Raw genomic sequence first — 22,464 nt, 5'->3', positions numbered from 1 at the left:
AACACTTATCCACTTATCAAATATTTATTAGGTGACTTCCAAGTGGGAACCACACTGCTAGTCCCGGGATGGAAAGTCTTAATCTATGTTTTTAAGAACTTTACAGGCTGGCAGGCACACAGTGAAGAGCCAGGTGTACAAGCAAGAGGAATGGGACTCAGATCCCCAGCACTCACAGAGAAAGCTGGGGATACCTGAGGCTTACTTTCCAGCCAATTGCCAATCTCCAGCTCACTTAGAGAATCCATCTAAAATTAATTAATTAACTAATTAAGTAAGTAATAGGGTGTAAGTGAGGAAGACATCCAACAACTTCCTCTGACCTCCACAAGCACATATACCGCCACACTCGTACACACACACACACACACACACACACACACACACACACACACCAAAGAAATGTACAATCTATACCATCATATAGTCCTTTTTATAACCATAATGATTATTACGCACGGTGAAAGCGTTCCACAGCTGTAGGGAAGGTAACGCTTGAACCGACACGGTAAGTGACGAGGAGTTGAGACGCCCACAAGTGGGCCGTGTGACATTCAGGAAAGGGAAGCGTGTGAGGGAATGGAGCGGCAGAAGTGGGAAAGCCTTTGAACTAAACGTCGCTCACTGTTTATCCGAAAGCCACGGTGCGCCCTGTGTTTTAGCTGGCAGCCTCGCCCGCCACCCACCAGCACCGCTCGGCGCAGCCTTGTCTCACTTCCTTCCCGCGGCTGTGAAGCTGCCTCTGCACCTCCGTGTCCCACACGTGCTTTGCATCAAACCCTCTCTGGAGTCCTGAGCAACCTCGCACCATCAATTATATAACCTTTTACCGTTTCTCCTTGACTCAAAATTTCCCCTCTTTCTCTCTGAAACCATTTTCACTGCCAGTGTGCAGCTTAGGCCCCCTTCATTTCTATCCAGGATTACTGCGTTAGACCTCCGGTTTCCCTCCCTGCCTCCAATCTGGCAATTCTTCAAACCCGCAGTGACGATGCCAAAAGGAAAAAAAAAAATCTGTGGAAAGTATACATCCCAGCCTGCTACTCTTGGGCTTGAGTCTGAGTGCGTCTTTGTGAAGACTTGCGCGTCTTTATTTTTAACACGTGGTTCTCTGTGCTCTAACGTTCCTCTAACTCTGCGGCACACACATTTATCATCACTCTTTTTTTTTCCATAATTTTATTTTTCTCATTAGTTACATTTTGTTAATTCTGTATCCCAGCTGTATCCCTCATTCCCTCCCCAATCCCACCCTCCCTCCCTCATCTCCTCCCTGCCCCTTTCCAAGTCCACTAATAGGGGAGGACCTCCTCCCCTTTCATATGACTCCCTTTTGTCAGGTATTTTCAGGACTGGCTGCAAAGTCCTCCTCTGTGGCCTAACAGTACTGCTCCTCCCTTGGGAGGTGGGGAGGTCAAAGAGCCAGTCATTGAGTTCCTGTTAGAAATAGTCCTTGTTCCCCTTACTATGGGAAACCAATTGATTACTGAGCTATCACGGGTCACATCCGAGCAGAGGTTCTAGGTTTTATCCTCTCATGGACTTTGGTTGAGTGTCCATCTCAGAAAAGACCCTGTGCCCAGGGTCCTTTGGTCCTTGTGGAGCTCCTATCCTTTCCACATCACTCTTTAAAAGCTCTGCTCCAGCCAAACTTTACAGCTGAACAAAGCATCCTGTACCTGTTCAGACCTCACGGCTTCTTTGATGCTGTTCTTTTATCAGAATGTAACTTTCTGGGCATCTCGTAAACACTGTCCAAGTTTCCTCAATATAAGTTCAGTTATATTCCCTCATGTCGCTGAAAAAAATGACTATCAAGCAAGTACCACTATGTATTACACCTGCTTTTATGCTTGTCTGTCTTTCTGCTAAACTACAAGGTCTTTGAGAGAAGTCAATTTCTTTTAAATCTGTTACCGTGACTAGAATAAAATTCTAGGAGTTTCACGATAGGAGCTCAGTATCCACTCAGTGGGTGGTTTATCAGCTACAGGTGAAAGTTACGTTAAAGATATAAAAAACGCGTGACTTGATTACTAAAGGAAGGTGGTGGAAGAGAGAGAAACAAAAGGTAAAACAGACTTTGATTTGGGCTTTGAGCTTTAATGGAAAAAATAAATAGCGAACTTAGGAGAATTTGCAAATCTGGGTTAGTGTGATAACTTATTTTGATGTATAGAAATGATAGCCACTCAGTAAACTAAGATAAAGTGTAGAAAAAGACAGATAGTGCAGAGAACAGCATTGAGATCCTCTGGTCTACTCTAGCCTCCCCCTGCTTGGGGACTTGAGTATAAGCATCTCTGTTCATCCATTCACTCGTAGTTCATTCACTCAATCTGTATTGAGTGCTCTTTTGGTATTATGTCAGGTACTAAGTGTGAAACAATGACCTTTCTGTAACTTCAACGCCTCTTGTGGATAGAGCTCTAATTTGACAAGAAAGAGTGAGCACACACTGTAAGAGGTACAATATAGAAGAATGATAGGAGCTGGAGAAATAGGTCGGTGATTAAGACAGATTACTGCTCCCACAGAAGACCCGGGTTCCATTCCCTGCACCCTCGTGGTAGTCACAATGGCCTAGAGCAGCTTCAGCCCCACTTCTGACCTCTGAGGGCTCCTGCACACACATGGTGCAGACAAATTCATTCAGGCACACACACACCATACATACACAGAGAAATAGTAAATAGATAACCGTGAGACCCTCAGAAAGTGAGCAACAGACTCGGCCTTTGCAAATCAGGAGATGTTCATTGACCTTGACATGCAAGGATGTCTTTCAGGCTGGGCGAAGATCCATATTGCATTCCAGTTTGTTTTGTGGAAGAGGAAAGAACTAAAGCCGGCTGAGCTTTGTAGTATGGTTGCAATGCTGACCTTATGAAGTCTCTTCTAGGTAGTTGTCTTAGCCTTACAGTTGAAATGTTTATAGTGGGGGCCGGAGAGCTGGCTCAGCATAAGATGACTTTATAGGTTCATTAACACCAACAATGTGGATGTATTGATTTTATATACAGCACTGAAGTTTAAAACAACTTTTAGAAGACATTATTTTATCAATAGAACCAGAAATGTAATAGTTAGAAGAATATGACTGTGTTTTAAGAATGAGAGATCTGATTTTGTGTATATTCTTGGTCTTTCTCATTTGTTTTGAATTTTTTAAGAAACGAGGAAAAAAAAAACCAAACATACTTGTGCATATGTATGATATGTTTCTTTAGCAATGTATACCCTACCATAGAAGCATCCTTAAACTTCCTTTACTTTTATTTCATGTCTCATCCAGGAAGTGGAAATAATGTAAATTACTAAGTCTGTATTGATACAGTCATCCAAACAGTTGTGTAAGGGCTGGCGTGATGGCTCTGTGAGTAAGAGCACTTGCTACTCCTGCAAAGGACCCAGGTCTTGTTCGCAGCACCACATGGTGGTTCCCAACCATGTGTGACTCTGTTCTGGGGGATGTGGCACCCTCTTCCGTCCTTGGTGGGCACCAGGTACACACATGATCTATTACATACATGTAGGCAAGCACCTATATATGTGAAATAAACATAAATAAATATTTTTAAAAGAAAAGAAGATCATGCACACTGTATTTGAAAGAAACGGCTGTGCAATGCTCAATAAAATGGAGGATTCTTTACAGGGCAAGAGCGCTGCAGAAGCCCTTCATTTTCTGTTCATTTGTTGCCAGTTGACGAAAAACCTCAAACTGGGATTGCACACTTGTGTCAATTATGGTTCTACTTACTGTGAAGTTCTGTGTGTGTGTGTGTGTGTGTGTGTGTGTGTGCATTTGTATTTAGATACAAACATTCTTCAGTAAGCCTGAGACACTCAATTTGGCAATCTGCTTTCAAGAATACCATAACATCAGCAAAACCACATCCTCTGCTGGTCGCTGCAGAAAGTACGAGTTCCCAGTAAATATCCCCCGCTCTCCAGTAAACAGAGCAGGACTGTTATTTTTCCTCCCGTGGCTTGTGTTGTTGCTTTGGTTATGGAATTAGGAATGTTGGAACCAGCTGTTACTCTGTCTCGTTTACAGTCCCGATAAGCTTGTAGAGGAAGCCTACCATTTGTGAGATTGTGTTGTGTAATACGTGGAAGCAGCTCTTGCTTTGATTCTCTTCACTGTGTTTATCTGTAAAGGGGAAGAAGAGGCATGACTCTAGACCGCTCTCCTAGATGACATTGTATCCACTGAAGCAAGATTTCATATACATATTTATTGTATTGACCATTTTGTTTTCTAGGCAGTGTTTAGTCAGCTGAGAAATATTTATTGGGTTTGTATATTGAGTAAGTTTTTTATGTGTTACTGTTTGTAATATATTAAGCAGTAACTAGAAAACAAGATTAAGAAGACCTGTTCTTCTCTGTACTGGGAATTTATAATCTTCTAGAGACATGTCTTTGACCTGGAAAAAGTTAAAAGCCTAATTACCAGGCAGCATGTAAGCGACTAGCTAGAAGTGTTAGAGGAAGAAATAGTCAGCGTGGCCATATTTCTTGGAGATTCACAGATGAACTGGGAATTGAGGTAAATGGGTTGGATTTAGTCAAGTGGAAACACAAAAGATTCTATAAAATAGTTATACAATAGTTAACTATAATAAAATAGTTATAAAATAGTTAACTATAATATTCTATAAAATAGTTATACACTGCACGTATAGTAAGAGCACAGTGTAGAGGACAGAAAGAAATCTGTCCTAAAAAACAGTTATGAGGCAGATGGTGACAGATACAAAATGTAAGAATAGAAAGCCGAGGTATATAAATCCCAACAAACCTGTAGAAAAGTGGGGTGTGTGTGTGTGTACAAGCATGTGAGTTTGTGCGAAACCCACAGTGTAAACTGTTTTCTTAACAGCTTCGTCAGTGTGTAGTAAAGTATTGTAATACTCGATTAAAGTGCCCACTGAAAAAACATCCCTTCCTTACGTCAGTTCCAGGCAAGGCCAATTTACTAAGGACTTCCATGGTTCTATGTACCTTATGTAAGTCGAGTCCTGCAGTGTTTGCTGTTCTATGCCTGGCTAATTGAATTAGCAGAATGTCTTTAACGTTCATCCATCTTGAAACACATGAAAGAGGTCCTTCTTCTCAAAGCTAAGAATTGTATCATTTGCATACAATACATTTTCTCTACTCAGCAGTCAATGGGCAATAGAGGAACCAGACTCTTGGCTGTTGTAAACAATGAGTCACCAAAATACAGACGTGCAGATCTGATGACCCTGTTTACAGTTCTTTTGAGCATATAGCAGAAGTCATTTGTCCACGTTGCAGTGGGCTGTGTCGACGTTTGAAACCGAGCTGTAGGAGACATTTTCGTTTTGATGCAATATCGGATACGTGGCTTTGCTGACATTCTCTTCCATTCCGTAGGTTGCCTTTCAGTGTGTTGTTAATTTCCTTCTTGGTACTTGAGCTGTCAGTGTGAGGTCACCTCACTTCATTCTCTGTACGTTTGATGCTCGTGCTTTGATGTCACATCCAAAATCAGCAGTGCTCTGACATTTTCCCATGTTTTCTTCTACAAGAGCTGTGTGGTTTGAGATCTCCTGTTCAAGTCTAATCCATTTGAGCTTGTTGTGGGCAGGTGTTAAAAGAGGGCTCAGTTTCATCCTGAAATAACAGTTTTCTCAACAGCATTGAAGAGACTGCCCTTTTCTCATTGGGTGGCGCCCTTAGCAAGAACTCTTTGATGGGTTTGCTTTTGCGATTTTCTAATCTGTCAGCTTAAGTATTGCGTGTTCTCGTGGCAGTTTGCAGGTTGGTGATTTATTTCCATGTCATTGTGTGATTTGTTTTAAGGTCAGGAAGCATGACAACTCCAGCTTTGTTTTTCTTTCTGAGTTTGTAATATTGCGGTCTTTGGGGTTCCCTATGCATTTAGGGTTTTTGGGGGGTTTTTTTGTTTTGTTTTGTTTTGTTGTTGTTCTGTGTTTTTTTGTTTTGTTTTGTTTTCTTTTCTTTTCCTGCTCCTACAAAAGACAACCCTGGAGTTTTATTATCAAGCATTGAATGTGCTGGTCTTCTTCTGCATCCTGGGAATTTGAACAATATTAACCTTTCAAAACCATCTACACATAATGTCTTTTACTTTCTCTGGTCATCTTTACCGGCTCTTTTATTCACTCCATGGTTTCACTGGAGTTGGAAATGAAGAGTGGGGAAGGCTGTCTTGTCTTTTGTGCACCGCTGAGCCAACCACTGTCTCTAGGGATGTTGAATGAGATGACTAGATTCAGTCTCTGTTGCACATCAACCATTATATTTGGAGTTAGAGATATTTAACCTCAGGCCACAAAGTCAAGGGTGGAAACACATGTTTTCCTTGGGGAAAATTAAAGTGATTTTTGTCATAAATGTATTAATGTGTTGGACTAACATAAAATAGTATATCCTCATTTCCATTCCCTAACACATCTTTTCCTTTTAAAAACAGGAAAAGTCCATTAAAAAATTGTGTTACTAGCCATGTGTTACAGTTTCTTGAGTGATAATACTCATGTCACAGACTTGCAAGCATGCACACTGAAGCTAAGCAGACATTTCCATTTCTTATTTGAATTAAAGCAGGAGCAAGACCTACAGAAAGATCCCAGTTGCAGATGAGCTCCAGAAATAAACGCTCCAGTCACCAGGGCACATTTACTCTTCAACTCCATCTCGTTATTTTCTACAATTAAATTAGATTTTTAAAAAACTTTTAAATTGTGATAGAAACATTGTACCTATTAAGCAAAATAAACTTCTTAGAACGGTTTTGCATAAAGCTCTCATGACACTGCACATTTGTAACAACACTGCTAAGAAAATCCCCTGTTGACTAGATGTTGTGTGGTGTTGAGTGAATTGGAAAATCATTTGTACAGTTATTTTGAACAAGTTTTTATTCAGAAACCAATTGGTTTTTAATGTGTTTTATTTTTAACAAGATAATTTAATAGTCTTAAAAGTCTCAGTGGTGAAGCTCATTTCTTCTACAAATTGCTCTTTTCATGTATGAAAGAGTTGAAGGACCCTTTATGTGAATAACAAATGACACTATTATTCTCACAACAGACTTCTGTGATACTTTATGTAATGTGTATATTTACTGTAAGAATAACAGTTGGGTCAATTGCTTTTTGATTGTTTTTTAATTGATTTATTTTTTTAATAAATTACAGTTTTTTCACTTTGTATCCCAGCAGTAGCCCTCTCCCTCAATCCCTTCCAATCCCACCCTCCTCCCTGATCTCCTCCCATGTTCCTCTCCAAGTCCACTGGTAGGGGAGGGCCTCCTCTCCTTTCTTCTGATCCTAGTTTATCAGGTCTCATCAGGACTGGCTGCATTGTCTTCTTCTGTGGCCTGGTAAGGCTGCTTCCCCTTCAGGGGGAGGTGATCAAAGAGTCAGCCACTGAGTTCATGTCAGAGACAGTTCGTGTTCCCATTGCTAGGGAATCCACTTGGACACTGAGCTGCCTTGGGCTACATTTGTGCAGGGGTTCTATGTTATCTCTATACATCCTCAGTTGGAGTATCTGTCTCAGAAAAGACCCCTGTGCCCAGATTTTTTGGTTCTGTTGCCTCCTGTGGAGCTCCTGTCCCCTCCAGGTCTTACTATCGCCCCTCTTTTTTCATAAGATTCCCTGCACTCTACCCAAAGTTTGGCTATGAGCCTCAGCTTCTGCTTTGATACACTGCCTGGTAGAGTCTTTCAAAGGCCCTTTGTGGTAAGCTCCTGTCCATAAAGATTTTAGTATGTTTATCCTATATTATATTTCTAATATCCACTAATAAGTGAGTATGTACCATGTGTGTCTTTCTGCTTCTGAGATACCTCACTCAGGACGATCTTTTCTAGTTCCCACTATTTGCCTGCAAATTTCATGATTTCCCTGTTTTTTTAATTGCTGAGTAGTATTCCATTGTGTAAATGTACCACAGTTTCTGTATCCATTCCTTCACTGAGGGACACCTGGGTTGTTTTCCAGGTTCTTGCTATTACAAATAAAGCTGCTACAAACATGGTTGAGCAAATGTCCTTGTTGAGTACTTGAGCCTCTTTTGGATATATGCCTAGGAGTAGTATGGCTGGATCTTGAGGAAGCACTATTCCTAATTGTCTGAGAAAGAGCCAGCCAATTTCCAAAGTGGTTGTACAAGTTTACATTCCCACCAGCAGTGGAGGAGGGTTCCCCTTTCTCCACATCCTCTCCAGCATGTGTTGTCACTTGAATTTTTTATCCTAACTATTCTGATGGGTGTAAGGTGAAATCTCAGGGTTGTTTTGATTTGCATCTCCCTGATGACTAAAGATAATGAACATTTCTTTAAGTGTTTCTCTGACATTCAATATTCCTCTGTTGAGAATTCTGTTTAGAAAAAGAATTGTTCTAAAAGCATTCTGAAAGTTGAAAAATAACAAAGAATTATTTGAACCTTAACATGTTGCTTAAGATCAGATTTATTTCCTTTCTTGATCTAGACACTTTGTGGGTTTGCTCAGCCTCCATCTCATCTCATTTTGATAACTCAAAATGAGAAATGAATGGTACCCAACAATATTCCCACCTCTGGTAATGTTGGCTGATAAAAAATGTATACATGTGTAATTTTCATCTTCTGTATTTGCATTGCTTTTATAGGGACACCTTGGAAGCAGAGGGGCCCCTGGACCTCCAGGTCTGAAAGGAGCTCAGGTATGGAGGAAATTAATGTCTAGTCAGCAAGTTTTTAGTTAGAATTTCTGTTTTATTTTATTTTATTTTCATGATACTTCAGTCTTTACCTGATGAAAATAATTTCCTTAGTGTGAACAATTTTTGCTGTAAACAAGTTCAAGTTATTTATATTGGCACTTATACTATGAAATTTTGAATCATTTTACAGATTTCTAAGTTTTTTGGTGATTTATTTCAGTGGTTACCAACAGAATGTTGAAGATTCTGAAATGAGAATGAAACTTACATGTATTATAATTCATATTTACTACTTGTGACTATTTTATATTTGTGACTTAATAAATTGTATTTAATTGACTTACGAGTTGAGCAAAATATCTATTCATCAGATATATAAGTAGTGTGACGCTAAGGAGGGTGTATATATGCTACCAAGAGTAATTACATAAGCTAATACTACCAACTATCCACTTAAAGGTGAAAAGTCAATATAGTTCATCAATACATTTGTAAATGAAACACACTTGCTTTTCTTCTTGGAAAATTAGGCCTAGAAGTTGCTTATCTTTGATTATATTTATCTCCAGTCTCTTTTCAGCATTCAGTTTCCGTCCTCACAAGATTATACCAGATGGGAGGGTGGGATCGGGAGGGGAGGAGGGAGGGGCTTATGGGGGGATGCAGAATGAATAAAGTGTAATTGATGAAAAAAAAAGATTATACCAGATGTTTACATGTTGTGGCATTATAGCTATTTTGACCCTAAGATAGTGTGGCAGTAAATCGGTTAAGAGTACAGCATTTGACAGTAAGCACCATATGGGTAGGGTATAATGTGCTTTGAAAGCCCCTTTCAGACAGGAGCAGGTGTGCTTTTGTGTGTCTTGAGTCTCAGGCAAAACTAAAATTTAAAAACTTGTGCATTTAGCCAGGTATGCCAGCACATACTTGCAAAGCTGAGGCAGGAGGTTCACAAGTTTGAGGCCAGTCTGGACTACAGAAGAGACTCAGTCTAAAAGAAGTAGCAGGAGGAGGAGAAAGAGGAGGAAGGAGAGGTTGGATGAATGAATGAATGATCAGGTAGCCTTAAACACATTCTGTATAAGTGATTATTAAATATACCATAAATATGTGTGTTGATTTTCATCTGCCAAGACTACAAATTAGAAATTATTCTTAATTATCTCAGATATTCTTAATTACTTTAATCTCTTCCAAACTTAATTTCCTGTATATAATACATACTAATTTAAAATGCAATCCAATGTTATGTGTTCCTTTAAGCAAATGTGGTATAATTCCAAAAATATTAAAACATGGGAGGATTGGATTCTAAAATATAAGAGAATTATAGCAAGGTTTTTGTTGTATCCCTAACAAGCTTCAGATTTCAGAATAAAAACAACAGATAAAGGTTTCTATTTTAAAACACTGTTTTAGGTCACGGTTTGTTCTGACTTTTTTCTAAGGGAGAAGAAGGACCAATTGGGCCCTTTGGAGAAGTGGGATCAAGGGTAAGTATCACGAGAGTTGATTCCCTAAATCCTGATAAGGTGGGGCGGAGGCAAGAAGATCCTGAGTGCAAGGTCTTCCTGGGCATAATAACAAGTTCCAGGCCAGCCTCAGGTATACTGTAAGACCTTGTCTCCATGGGAGGGTCGGGAAGGAGGAAAAGGAAGAGAGAAATGGTGTAAATGTATTACTATCTCAAAAATGTCTCAAGGTTAAAAATTTTAATTATGTAATTTGGGGTAGAAAAGTAAAGTTACTTTTTGTTTCATGGTTGCTGAAGAAAAATATAATATATACACTCTCAAGATAAATATTTATTAAAATATCTTTCTGCATGTGTTTGTCTTTAAAACAGCTGTCTTGTAATATTTTAAGAGTATAACATTTCAATTAATGTCAAAAGGCAAAAACTAGAACCATTATGATCCTAAAATACCCTGAAATAAAGTTAGCTGATAACTTGATTTTTCTAGAGATTTTTTCTCCCCCAGAGCAGAGAGATGACTTCAGAATCTTGTACATGCTAAGAAAGACTTGACTGCCTAGCTAATTTCCCGACTCATTGATTTTATTAGTAATTATCGCTAATCACTTTTCCAGTGGTTTTTATCTTAGGAATTTATGACATTTATTTGAAGGATTTCCAATAATTCTAAATAAGGTAATTTTAGGGCTACTTCTGGGAATTTCTGACTAATCAATGTGCTAATACAGAAATTATAGAAAACTAGTAGGTAGTTTCCCCACCCCCAATTTTTCTCAGATGGTACTCTCTTGTGATATACAAACTATTGCTTTCTAAGTAATACATTTTTTTTGTATGGATGACCAAAGCTTGCAATTTAAATAATTAGGATGTGTGTGCTGTATTTAAGAGGCACTGAACTACTGTGAAGGGTGTCTGTTTCTTTGTTTGTAAATGTCACAAACTAAACATCCTTTCTTTTAAATTTTTTTAATTTATTACAATTTATTCACTTTGTATCCCAACTGTAGCCTTCTCTCTCATCCCCTCCCAATCCTACCTTCCCTCCCTCTTCTCCTCCCATGGACCTTTCTAAGTCCACTGATAGAGTAGGTCCTCCTCCCGTTCCATCTCACCCTAGCCTATCAGGTCTCATCAGGACTGTCTGCATTGCCTTCCTCTGTGGGCTGGTAAGGCTGCCCCCCCCCCAGGAGGGAGGTGATCAAAGAGCAGGCCACTGAGTTCATGTCAGAGACAGCCCTTGTTCCTTTTACTAGGGAACCCACTTGGAGAATGAGCTGCCATGAACTACATCTGTGCAGGGATTTTAGGTTATCTCCATGAATGGTCGTTGGTTAGAGTATCAGTCTCAGAAAAGACCCCTGGGCCCAAATTTGTTGGTTCTGTTGCTCTTCTTGTGGAGCTCCTGTCCCCTCCAGGTCTTTAGTTTTGCTTTGTAATGAGTGTGACAATAATTATTCACTTAAGCCTTTTTCTCACAGGCATACGCATTAGTTCCTTTGAACCAATGTTCCTTTTCATATGAAAAGAAAACATTTAGATTTTTGTATTTTGTTTTTTTTTTAAATAATTTATTTTTATTTTTTTTATCAGTTACATTTTATTAACTCTGTATCCCAGCCGTGTCCCGATCCCTCATTCCCTCCCAGTCCCTCCCTCCCTCCTTCATCTCCACCGTGCCCCTTTCCAAGTCCACTGATGGGGGGACCTCCTCCCCATTCATCTGATCCTGTTTTATCAGGTATCTTCAGGACTGGCTGCAAAGCCCTCCTCTGTGGCCTAACAGGACTGCTCCTCTCTTCGGGGGTGGGGAGACCAAAGAGCCAGTCATTGAGTTCCTGTTAGAAATAGTCCCTGTTCCCCTCACTTTGGGAAACCAATTGGTTACTGAGCTACCACAGGCTACATCTGAGTGGAGGTTCTAGGTTATATCCATACATGGTCCTTGGTTGAATGTCAGTCTCAGAAAAGACCCTGTGCCCAGAAAGAAAGAGCATGTAATGGAAAAAATTGTTATGTGAGCCTGGTAAAACTGATGTCATTTTCAACAAAATCATGGAAGAAAACTTTTCCGACCTACAGAAAGAAAGGCCTATAAACATGCAAGAAGCTTACAGAGCACCAGATAGATTGGATCAGAAAAGAAAATCACTCCTTCTCATCCTCTTAAAGCAGAGTAGGCTCACAACTGTCCTCCACTGGTTGCATCTACTCAGTTTCTGGTCTTCCCTTTTTACTCTGCCTTTTGTCTTGTTTTATGAACAGTTTTACGATCTTATTAAAGGCAGAATTTTTAATTTCACTTTTCATTTCCCCACATCCTTTGGTGATTCAGAGAATCCATCCAGTAATTCTTCCTTCTAACGCTCCACTTCTGACATAGTGATCATTTTCTGTTTGGTGGACCATTCTTACCAGCACGCAGACCTGCTATTCTTTCTGCCACTTCAAAAATTAAGGCAGAATGTGCATAAGTTGCTGTCTCTTCTGAGTGCCTTCCACTCCAATCCCCTCACAGTAAGACTTCCCTGTATGTGTTTTTGCTGGTTCTTTGCTGTCCACCTGCCTAAGCCACTTCGGTCCCAGCAGTTCTCCAACAGCGATGGCAGAGGGATCAGTTGCTTCTGCTACTGAATCCACCAGTCATTTCCCAACCCTTGTCATCTCATAGTAGCCGATACCCATATCCCTGACAGATGGAAATCAATCTGTCTTCTGGAAATTATTTTATTTATCTACATGATTTTCTTCTAGATCTCTGGTATCAATTTTCCTAATATGTTAATTTTGTCAAATCCAAAAAATTTTAAAGTCCCAAGCCTTAGAATATAAACTTCTCTTTTCTAACAAATCCCAGTACTTCCTAGACAAGTCTATGTGTTTTATCAATTGAAATGTCATCACTGATGACTTCTAGAAAAATATCTTTGGATTAGAATTTTATGCTCTTGAACTCTGTACATAGGTGTCTAGTGGCTGTATTAACTAAAATGTTCAAAACTCAGCTTCTAATTTGCCATCCAGCCTATTCCCAGGGCCTTTCTTATTTCAATTATCTAGTTACTCAAATAGAAAATAGTTGTCAATGCAAAAGCACAACCATCACCTCAAAAGAATAAGAGTTTATTTTGGAGCCAAAAAAATGAGTGATCCTGCCCAAGAACACAAATTCAGGTTACTTTAAATTTCATGTTCTAATATGGTAACAGTTTCATGAAGCTTGTGAGGTAACAGAATAAAGAAAAATTTTTAAATCACAACAGTTTGCAGTTACATTTGTGGAAACACTGGTTAGACAGGTCGGTTCCAGAGAAGTGGGGAAATCGCAGCTCTGGGTCTCAGTTATCTGACTACAGTCTTGGGCTTTCGGTTGGTGGAAGCTAGCTCTCTACACATTCCAAAAGCCATCCCTAATAGTTACAGAGATATTAGGTCGCATACAGAGGCAGTAAACGACTAATTAAGGGAACTGAAAACTGACCTGTGGAATTTTGGCTCTGGAGCAGCCACATTCTAAACTCTGCACAATCGTTAGTGTTATCAGTTAATCCTATTGGCCGATGGTCCAGCTGCAGCCCCCCCCCCCCCAAGGATCTTTCACAGAGTTCATACTGACTCCTCTCCTCTTCTACCAAATTCCCTATGTGAATCATGAGCCATTCCTGAAGCTCTGCCATCATCCTGAGTCCTGCTGGTTCTCACAGCTGCCTCTGCAGCAACCCTGATCCGTACCATGGTGTCCCTCACTGGACCGTCGGAGTAGAGTCCCATGTGCACTCTATCCTTCTGTCTTTGCTTCAGGGAGGTCCTGCTGAACGTGCATTACACTGCATTTCTTCTCAACGCTCACCTAAGGCTTCCTCCCTCACTCTGAATAAAAGCCAAGTAACCTTCTGTAGCTTATAAGGCCGTATATGATCCTGTTTCCCTTTCCCCCACTCTCTTCTTGACTTCATCTTCTCCATCTCCATCTCCTTCAGCCGTATTAACTCCTCGTGGGTGCTCTGGTATTCCATACAGTCTTCCTAAAGTACCTTTGCCTGCACCTGGATTGGTGTGCCTTGTCATGTCAACATGCTTGTTCCTTTTTAAAATCTCTACTCAGGTGCCACCTTCTCCTTGAGCTCTTCTTCTACAGAAACCCTACAAAAATGTGAAGCAAACTCCCCCAAGAGTTGACATCTCCCTTCCCTGCCTAATTTGTTGTTCTTCATATTTACCACTACCAGACATAACATATGTTTGCATACACATATGTGTGTATATACGTGCATACATGCACATTTTAAAATTTGTGTCACCTTCACTGAAGTGTCAGTTCTGGGAAGACAGATGTGTGTAACACCCTCTCCATCCTCACAACCGAGAACTGTACGTGACACGTTGGAGACACTCGAGTATTTGAGGTCTGAATGGCTACTGAATGTGAGAAGAGATCATCGAATATTTTGAAGCTGCCCATTTCATAGAACAGACTGCCTTTCCTAAACCTTAGGACACCTTTATAAGTGATGATCACTAAATATATTTTATAGTTATTGGTTTTTCTTTCTTTTTTTTTTCTTTTAGGGAAAACCAGGTCGAAAAGGGAATATGGGTGAACCAGGGCCAGAAGGCTTGAAGGTAAAGTGCCTGAAGTTTTTATCAGTTTGAAAATACATATTTTCAAAAGGATAAAGTTATGACTTTTATATAAATTATGTGAACAAATTTCAACTTATGGGGTACCAGTAAAATGTTTAAAATGCCTAAAGAGAAATTTATAAGCCATGTCTGTCCATCTGTGTTTGTATAGGTATTGGTATTTCTATAGGTATACTATTTAATAAAGAAATATTAAGATACACTTTAAAATGTTTGCAAAAGAGAAACAAAGTAATACCAAATAACAAACTCTATGCAACATAATAAATACATATTAGGATAATATTTGTGGGTTAGATACAGGGCAATAAATATACATGTTAATATCTCTTTATCAGGCATGGGTTCTTTAACAAACAGCTAACCATGGGTCCACCTGAGCCTTTTCCTTGCACAGTCACTGAGTAGCCTCACCACTGGATGGCTTTGAAAGGATGCACCAGCCAATCATTTTTTTCTTGCTTTGCTTCCATGTTTTAGATGATCTTTTCAACAACAAACACAAAACAGCACAGAGATTCAATGTGTGGAAGAGACAAGCTTATAGGGACTGTTAAATTTGCAAAGTTAGATTTTAAAACTCATCAATGACACAGTGTTATTTACAATTTTCACAAGTTAACGCTTGTTTTATATTTTCTGAACACATAATTTTTATGTCATTAAATCCTGTAAAAGAGCTAGACATCAACTTTTAGGTTAGTGAAAGAAGATGACTTAGAGCACTTTTAATGTATCAACATGTTGATAGCTAAAAGTACTAGGAAAAAGTGTGCCCAGTTTTCTCAAACTATATACAAAACTCCAGAAGAGTGATTTAAAACCAGAAAGCTTAAGCAATTCACTTTCCTGAGATTAATCTATATCCTACTAAATAGAACTAAGAAATTCAATGTTGAGCTGTAATGTCAAGAAAGTGGCTTTCAGTCATTAGCAAAAGAATCACAACAGAAGCCTCTGCTACCAAGGAACCTGAAGAAATCCTTCAATGACTGTCCCTCCTTAGCTTTCACTGCCCCTGTGACATGTGTCCCATGAAACACTTGGGAGTTGAAGAGTTACCACCTTCCTTCAACCATAGTCTCTGTCACTGTCTCCTCCGTTTCTGTTTCTGTCTTTGTGTCTCTATGTCTGTCTCTATCTCCCTGTCTCTCTGTGTGTCTCTGTCTCTGTCTTTCTTTCTTCCTTCCTCTCTGTCATCTCTTCCCTTATTCTTTGCTCTCACCCTATCCCATCTTTCCCTTCTTCCTTCCTTCCTTCCTTCCTTCCTTCCTTCCTTCCTTCCTTCCTTCCTTCCCTGTTTTTCCCATCTCTTCCCTTTCTCTCTTTTATCTAAGTCAAGGTTGTCCTCCCCTTTACCTTCTGACTCTCTGAATGTTAAAGAAGAATGCAGAGCACCTGAAAGCCACTTTCACCCTTGGCCTTCAAACAAACCTCTTGTACACAACAGAAGGTTATCAACTTTTATGGGAAAAGACAGTTTTTGAATGAGGAAAGAAACAGAGTAGGTTATCCTGCCATCAGTTTCCTACAAAAGCTCTCCAAACAACAAGAAACCCAGAACTGCTAAAACAATTCTCTATAGTAAAAGATCTTCAGGAGGTATCTCCATCCCTGATCTCAAGCTGTACTATAGAGCAATAGTAATAAAAACTGTGTGGTACTGGCATAGAAACAGACTGGTGGATCAATGGAATCGAATAGAAGACCCTGACATAAATCCACACACTTATGGACACCTGATTTTTGACAAAGATGCCAAAACCATTCGATGGAAATAAGACAGCATCTTCAACAAATGGTGCTGGTCCAACTGCAAGTCTACATGTAGAAAAATGCAAATAGATCCATACTTATCGCCCTGCACAAAACTAAAGTCCAAGTGGATCAAAGACCTCAACATAAAACCAGACACACTAAACCGCTTAGAAGAAAAAGTGGGGAATACCCTTGAACTCATCAGCACAGGAGACAACTTCCTGAACAGAACACCAACAGCACAGGCTCTAAGATCAACAATCAATAAATGGGACCTCATGAAACTGAAAAGCTTCTGTAAAGCAAAGGACACTGTTGTCAGAACAAAAGGACAGCCTACAGATTGGGAAAGGATCTTCACCAACCCTTTTTTTGACAGAGGACTAATATCCAGTATATATAAAGAACTAAATAAGTTAACCAACAAAAAATCAAGTAATCCAATTAAAAAATGGAGTACAGAGCTAAACAGAGAATTCTCAATAGAGGAATATTGAATGACAGAGAAACACTTAAAGAAATGCTCAACCTCATTAGCCATCAGGTAAATGCAAATCAGAATGACCCTAAGATTTCACCTTACACCCATCAGAATGGCTAAGATCAAAAACTCAAGAGACAATATATGATGGAGTGGTTGTGGAGAAAGGGGAACCCTCTTCCACTGCTGGTGGGAATGTAAACTTGTACAACCACGCTCGCTGGAAAGCAATCTGGCACTTTCTCAGACAACTAGGAATAGCGCTTCCTCAAGATCCAGCTATACCACTCCTAGGCATATACCCAAAAGAGGCTCAAGTACACAATAAGGACATTTGCTCAACCATGTTTGTAGCAGCCTTATAACAGCCTTGTAACAGCCAGAAGCTGTAAAGAGCCCAGATGCCCCTCAGTGGAGGAATGGATGCACAAATTGTGTATATCTACACAATGGAATATTAATCAGCAATAAAAAACAAGAAAATCGTGAAATTTGCAGGTAAATGGTGGGATCTGAAAAAGATCATCCTGAGTGAGCTATCCCAGAAGCAGAAAGGTGCACACGGCATATACTCACTCATATAGACAAACCTACTAAAATCTGTACACCTAAAGAAACTAATCAAGAGGGAGGGCTCTTGCTAAAATGCTCAATTCCTATCCAGAAAGGCAAAGGGGATGGACATCAGAAGAAGGAGAAAAGAGGGGACAAGTCAGGAGCCTGACACAGAGGACCTCTGAAAGGCTCTGCCCTGCAGACTATCAATGCAGATGCTGAGACTTATGGGCAATCTTTAGGCAGAGTGCAGGGAATCTTACGAAAGAAGTAGGAAACAGTAAGATCTGGAGAGGACAGGAACTCCACAAGGAGAGCAACAGAACCAGAAAGTCTGAGCACAGGGTTCTTTCCTGAGACTGATACTCCAACCAAAGTCCATGCATGGAGATAACCTAAGACCCCTGCACAGATGTAGCCCATGGCAGTTCAATATCCAAGTGGATTCCATTGTAATAGGAACAGGGATTGTCTCTGACAATGAACTGATTGGCCTGCTTTTAATTACCTCCCCCTGAGGGGGAAGCAGCATTGCCAGGCCACAGAATAAGACAATGCAGCCACTTCTGATGAGACCTAATTGACTAGGGTCAGAAGGAAGGAAAAGAAGACCTCCTTTATCAGTGGACTTGGGAAGGGTCATGCATGCAGAGGGTGGAGGAAGGGAGGGATTGGGACGGGAGGAGGGAGGGAACCACAGGGGGGATACAAAGTGAATAAAGTGTATAAAGTGTAATTAATAAAAAAATCTCTCCAAATGAGTTCTTTATCGATAACTAGCACTGTACCTTACAATGTCACTGTAGCCACGTATCAAAACATATACAAATTGAACAGGAAACTTGTACAGACTATTCCTCATGATGAGTATCATGTTTCAGTGCATAAAATCAGTGCGACTTCGTAGGCATGTAACACGAAGACCAGAGGTGCATCATAGTGTAGAATAAAGAGAACAAATAAGCTTTGTTTTAATACTACAATGAACACCAGGCATAACTTGAATGTGTCACCCTTTCCATGTGTAATCAACATTGAAAACATTGTTAAGATGCTTTTCAGTCCCTGCACAATGATTTTGAGATATGATATGTGTTTTACACTTATATTATCTATCAGTTCAGCCAGCCCATGCCACATGTCACCAGTGGCCACCATATTGTTTGGTATCTTAACTCTCAGTAGCCCACACTTCAATTTCATCCTTAATTTTAATTTTTAATTTATCAAATTTTCTATAAAAAGAACTGTAGATCCCTGCCACATCCACTGTGTGTGGTATTTCAAACTCTGCCTTCTACCTGCTGTCAGTCAAAGCTTCCCTTCTCTTATACAAGTTCCCCCACTGAAGTGGCCCTTCCATATCCCTGCTCTGCACCCCTTGCTTGCAGGGCACAGCTCCAGCGAGTTTCATAGTTCAGCCTTTGGAGCTATGAAATGTAATTTGGGTTGTGTAGTGGGTCATACTCCACACCTACGGTGGGTCATGAGTAGCATGTCCAAACCACATGCATTAAAACCCCTGCGCTAAAACACAGGTGTTTTCCAATTTACTGGGCGAAATAAAAACCCTGAAAGGATTTTATTAGGTTAGAAATTGGTGTCAACAAGCTCCTCTCTATGACACAGGCAGTGTGGTCTGTAGGACACTTCCAGTTTGAAGAAGGGTAAGCTTTGATCAGTTTTTGATTATCATATGAAATTACCTATCCTAGTTACTAAAACTGCAGTAGTGAATAGTTTGGTATTCAAGAATACAATGTACTGAATGCTTTTTGAAAATTAAGCAATGCTAAATAAATTATACACACACACACACACACACACACACAAATGGCTCAGAGGTTAAGAGCACTGGCTGTTCTTCCAAAGGTCCAGAGTTCAATTCCAAGCAACCAGATGGTGACTCACAAATAACTCAGATTAGGACAACTTTATCACAGAATGAATTGTGGAAGCCTCTGGATTCACAGAACTTGTGGACTACAGGACCACACTCAGAGGTTCCGAACAAACCTCCCTTCTCCAGCGGCCAGCTCTGCTGATGGAGCACACTGGCTGTTCCTGAGGACAGCCCTAGAATAACCTATCTTGTAAATACGGAATCCTCTGTGGCGAGGGCTTTACTTATATTCTTAACATCTTTATGCATTTAAAAGCATTTTTGATTCATTATTTCTGTGTGTGTGTGAGCACACGCATGCCAAAGTGCACAGGTGAAGGTCAGGGGACAACTTTCAGGATTTGGTTCTTTCCTTCCACTCAGGTGTTCTGTATTGGTGGCCGTGCCTTTACTCTCTGAGTCATAGTTGAAAAATAACACAATAAAAGATTTCCTTAAGAATGTATTTATTAAAGATTTTAATGTGTACTGGTGTTTGCCTACATGGATTTCTGTATTAAAAGTGTGCAGTGCCCATGGGAGCCAGAAGAGGGCACTGGATCCCACGAAACTGAATTTACAGCGCTGCGGTGTGGGTGCTGGAGTCAAACCTGGGCCTTCTGGAAGAACAGCCAGTGCTCTTAACCGTTGAGCAATCTTTCTCCAGCCCAAAATATGTTTTATAAATGACTGAAAGTAATGAATAGGGAAATGTGGCTTCAATATGTAAATAATTATTGTTTGAACAAAAATGGGGAAAATGCCACATTTCAAGAAAGTACTATAAATAAGTTTGAATAACTGAAATTGCCTTTGCTTTTTTCCTGTTACAACTAGATAATTATGTAAAATGGAAACAGAAGAGCTGTCATGATTTAAGCTGTTGACAAATAATCATTTTTGCGATTTTATATTCTTGATCAACAGGGAGAAATAGGAGACCAAGGAGATATTGGGAAAATTGGCGAAACAGTAAGCTTGTTTTATACTCTTATTTTTATTTTTCACTATCCGTGTTTCTTGGGAATTATGTTAACCATGATCTGTTAGCTATTATTGTGTTAGCAAGAACTGAAATGAAATTTATATACTACCGATTTAGGCGCATTTGTCCTATTGACAAATACAAAACTACAATACAAAAGAGGTATTAAGAAAAAAACAGTAAATATTTTCACTGAATATAAACTATGTTTATGATATCATGAGCATTTTTCTTCTTGGTATTTGATAGTCCATTTCAGTTCCATTAACTTCAGTCTAAATTTTACCTTTAAAAAAAAGAAACTTAAACAAGATATGGTTGCAAATGCCTGTAATTCCAGCACTCTGCATTTGGAGGCTGAGGCAGGGGGTTCCTGAGTTCAAGATCAACCTGGTCTACACAACAAAACACTATCTCAAAGAATAAACAACCACAAAAAGCTGATTAGATCATAATGTAGTATGCATTGATAATCTGATTTCACTTTTGAAAAGTAGGAGTCAAGCAAAAGCACTCATTTGTCAAGTATATAATTATTTTTCTCAAATGAAGTGTGTTTAGGTTTACTTTACCGTCGTAGTAAAAAGCTCCATGTAATTTTTAAAAAGAGGCATTGTTTTGATGCTGCTTCTGAGTGCAGTGCTCATAGGGGCCAGAAGAGGGCAGAAGAGCTGGCTTTGCAGGCAGTTGTGAACTGCCAGACAAGGGTACTGGGAACTGAATTTGGGTCATCTGCAAGAGTGCTCCCTACACTGCTGAGCCACCTCTCAAGCAGTGCGCATACATTTATGCTGTGTCTATTACACATAAGTTTAATTCGTATCTATTTTCAACCATGAGGAAGAATGTTGAAAATAATTTCTATGAGGCCAGGGAGCTGTCTCGGTACGTGCTTGCTGTGCAAACATGGAGACCTGAGCTTGGATCTCCACGACCCAAGTACACACCCAGGGCCCTGGGAGCTCCCTGGCCAGTCAGCCGGGACAGTGAGTTCTGGGATCAGTGAAAGACCCCGCCTCAAAAAATAAGGTGAGCCACAGCAGAAGAGGACACCTGGTGTCAACCTCTGGCCTACACACACACAAACACAAACACTTAAACATGTGAGCGTATACACATTCGCCCACCCACTCACCCACCACACACACAAACTTAAACACACACGGGTACACACAGACACACACACAAGTTTTTAAACAAATGAACCTGCACAGTAAAGTGTTTAGTTGATAAGGATGAAAATGTTTGCAAATCTATGCAAGGCTGCCACAAACTGAGAAAGTGAAATCCTTTCCCCCACAGCCTGACTTAAGACTTAAACAGAAGAACAGTTTTCTACAAAATCATTTTGTGAGCTTAACCTGTTTACAGTTATTAATCCTGATGTTGTAATAAGGAAAATACTCTGAAAGTCTTAGTTTTACCGTTGATATTAGTAAAAATAGACAGGGCTCGTTAAGTCACAAGGAATCACTACTGCTCCCTGGTAACCCTCCGTCAGCAAAAGGTAAGCCTTTCATTTGTGGTTTTGCCAAGAAAGGATCTTTCAGTACTTAAATCAAATTATGCAAGATATCTAATATGATTGTAGTTTTTTTTTTTTAATTTCTATTGGTCAGGCAAAAATTAAATGATGATATTTGAATGTCAACTACCTAGGAACTGTGTGTGTGTGTGTGTGTGTGTGTGTGTGTGGACTACACTCAGGATACAGAGTTAAAATGCTAATAAATGATGTCTTTTCACATTTTGCGTATTGAATTTCAAGTGTTATTTACCTAACTACATTGGACTAGTTCCACACAGTGTAAGAACCAACAGTGTCCAGTGCTGTAAAAAGGCGTGGACTACCAGAGTGCTAGATCGCTGTGACAGAAAGAAAGAAAAAAAATCACATTTATGGATCCTTTGCCATGTTTTGGGCATCAGCCAGTGCCGTGATATTTCATTTAATTCTCAGAGCCCCG

General features: G+C 39.8%; 1 protein-coding gene and 1 long non-coding RNA gene across 3 annotated transcripts in view; one reads left to right on the top strand and one right to left on the bottom strand.

The window, feature by feature from the left end:
* Col24a1 (collagen type XXIV alpha 1 chain) overlaps nt 1-22,464 on the top strand; it is a 249,978-nt gene that overhangs the window by 100,357 nt on the left and 127,157 nt on the right. For both annotated transcript variants that reach the window (XM_060392579.1, XM_060392578.1), the window contains exons 21-24: nt 8,659-8,712; nt 10,164-10,208; nt 14,762-14,815; nt 20,440-20,484. In XM_060392579.1, coding sequence (XP_060248562.1) covers nt 8,659-8,712; nt 10,164-10,208; nt 14,762-14,815; nt 20,440-20,484 — 198 coding nt within the window. The remainder of the gene's footprint in view (nt 1-8,658; nt 8,713-10,163; nt 10,209-14,761; nt 14,816-20,439; nt 20,485-22,464) is intronic.
* LOC110562455 (uncharacterized) overlaps nt 1-22,464 on the bottom strand; it is a 122,716-nt gene that overhangs the window by 23,260 nt on the left and 76,992 nt on the right. The window lies entirely within an intron of this gene.

Source organism: Meriones unguiculatus, chromosome 10, assembly GCF_030254825.1.
Source record: "Meriones unguiculatus strain TT.TT164.6M chromosome 10, Bangor_MerUng_6.1, whole genome shotgun sequence".
In the NCBI taxonomy this organism is placed as follows: Eukaryota; Metazoa; Chordata; class Mammalia; order Rodentia; family Muridae; genus Meriones; species Meriones unguiculatus.
The sequence above is the reverse complement of the archived record's forward strand: the minus strand, read 5'-3'. Positions and strand labels throughout refer to the sequence as shown.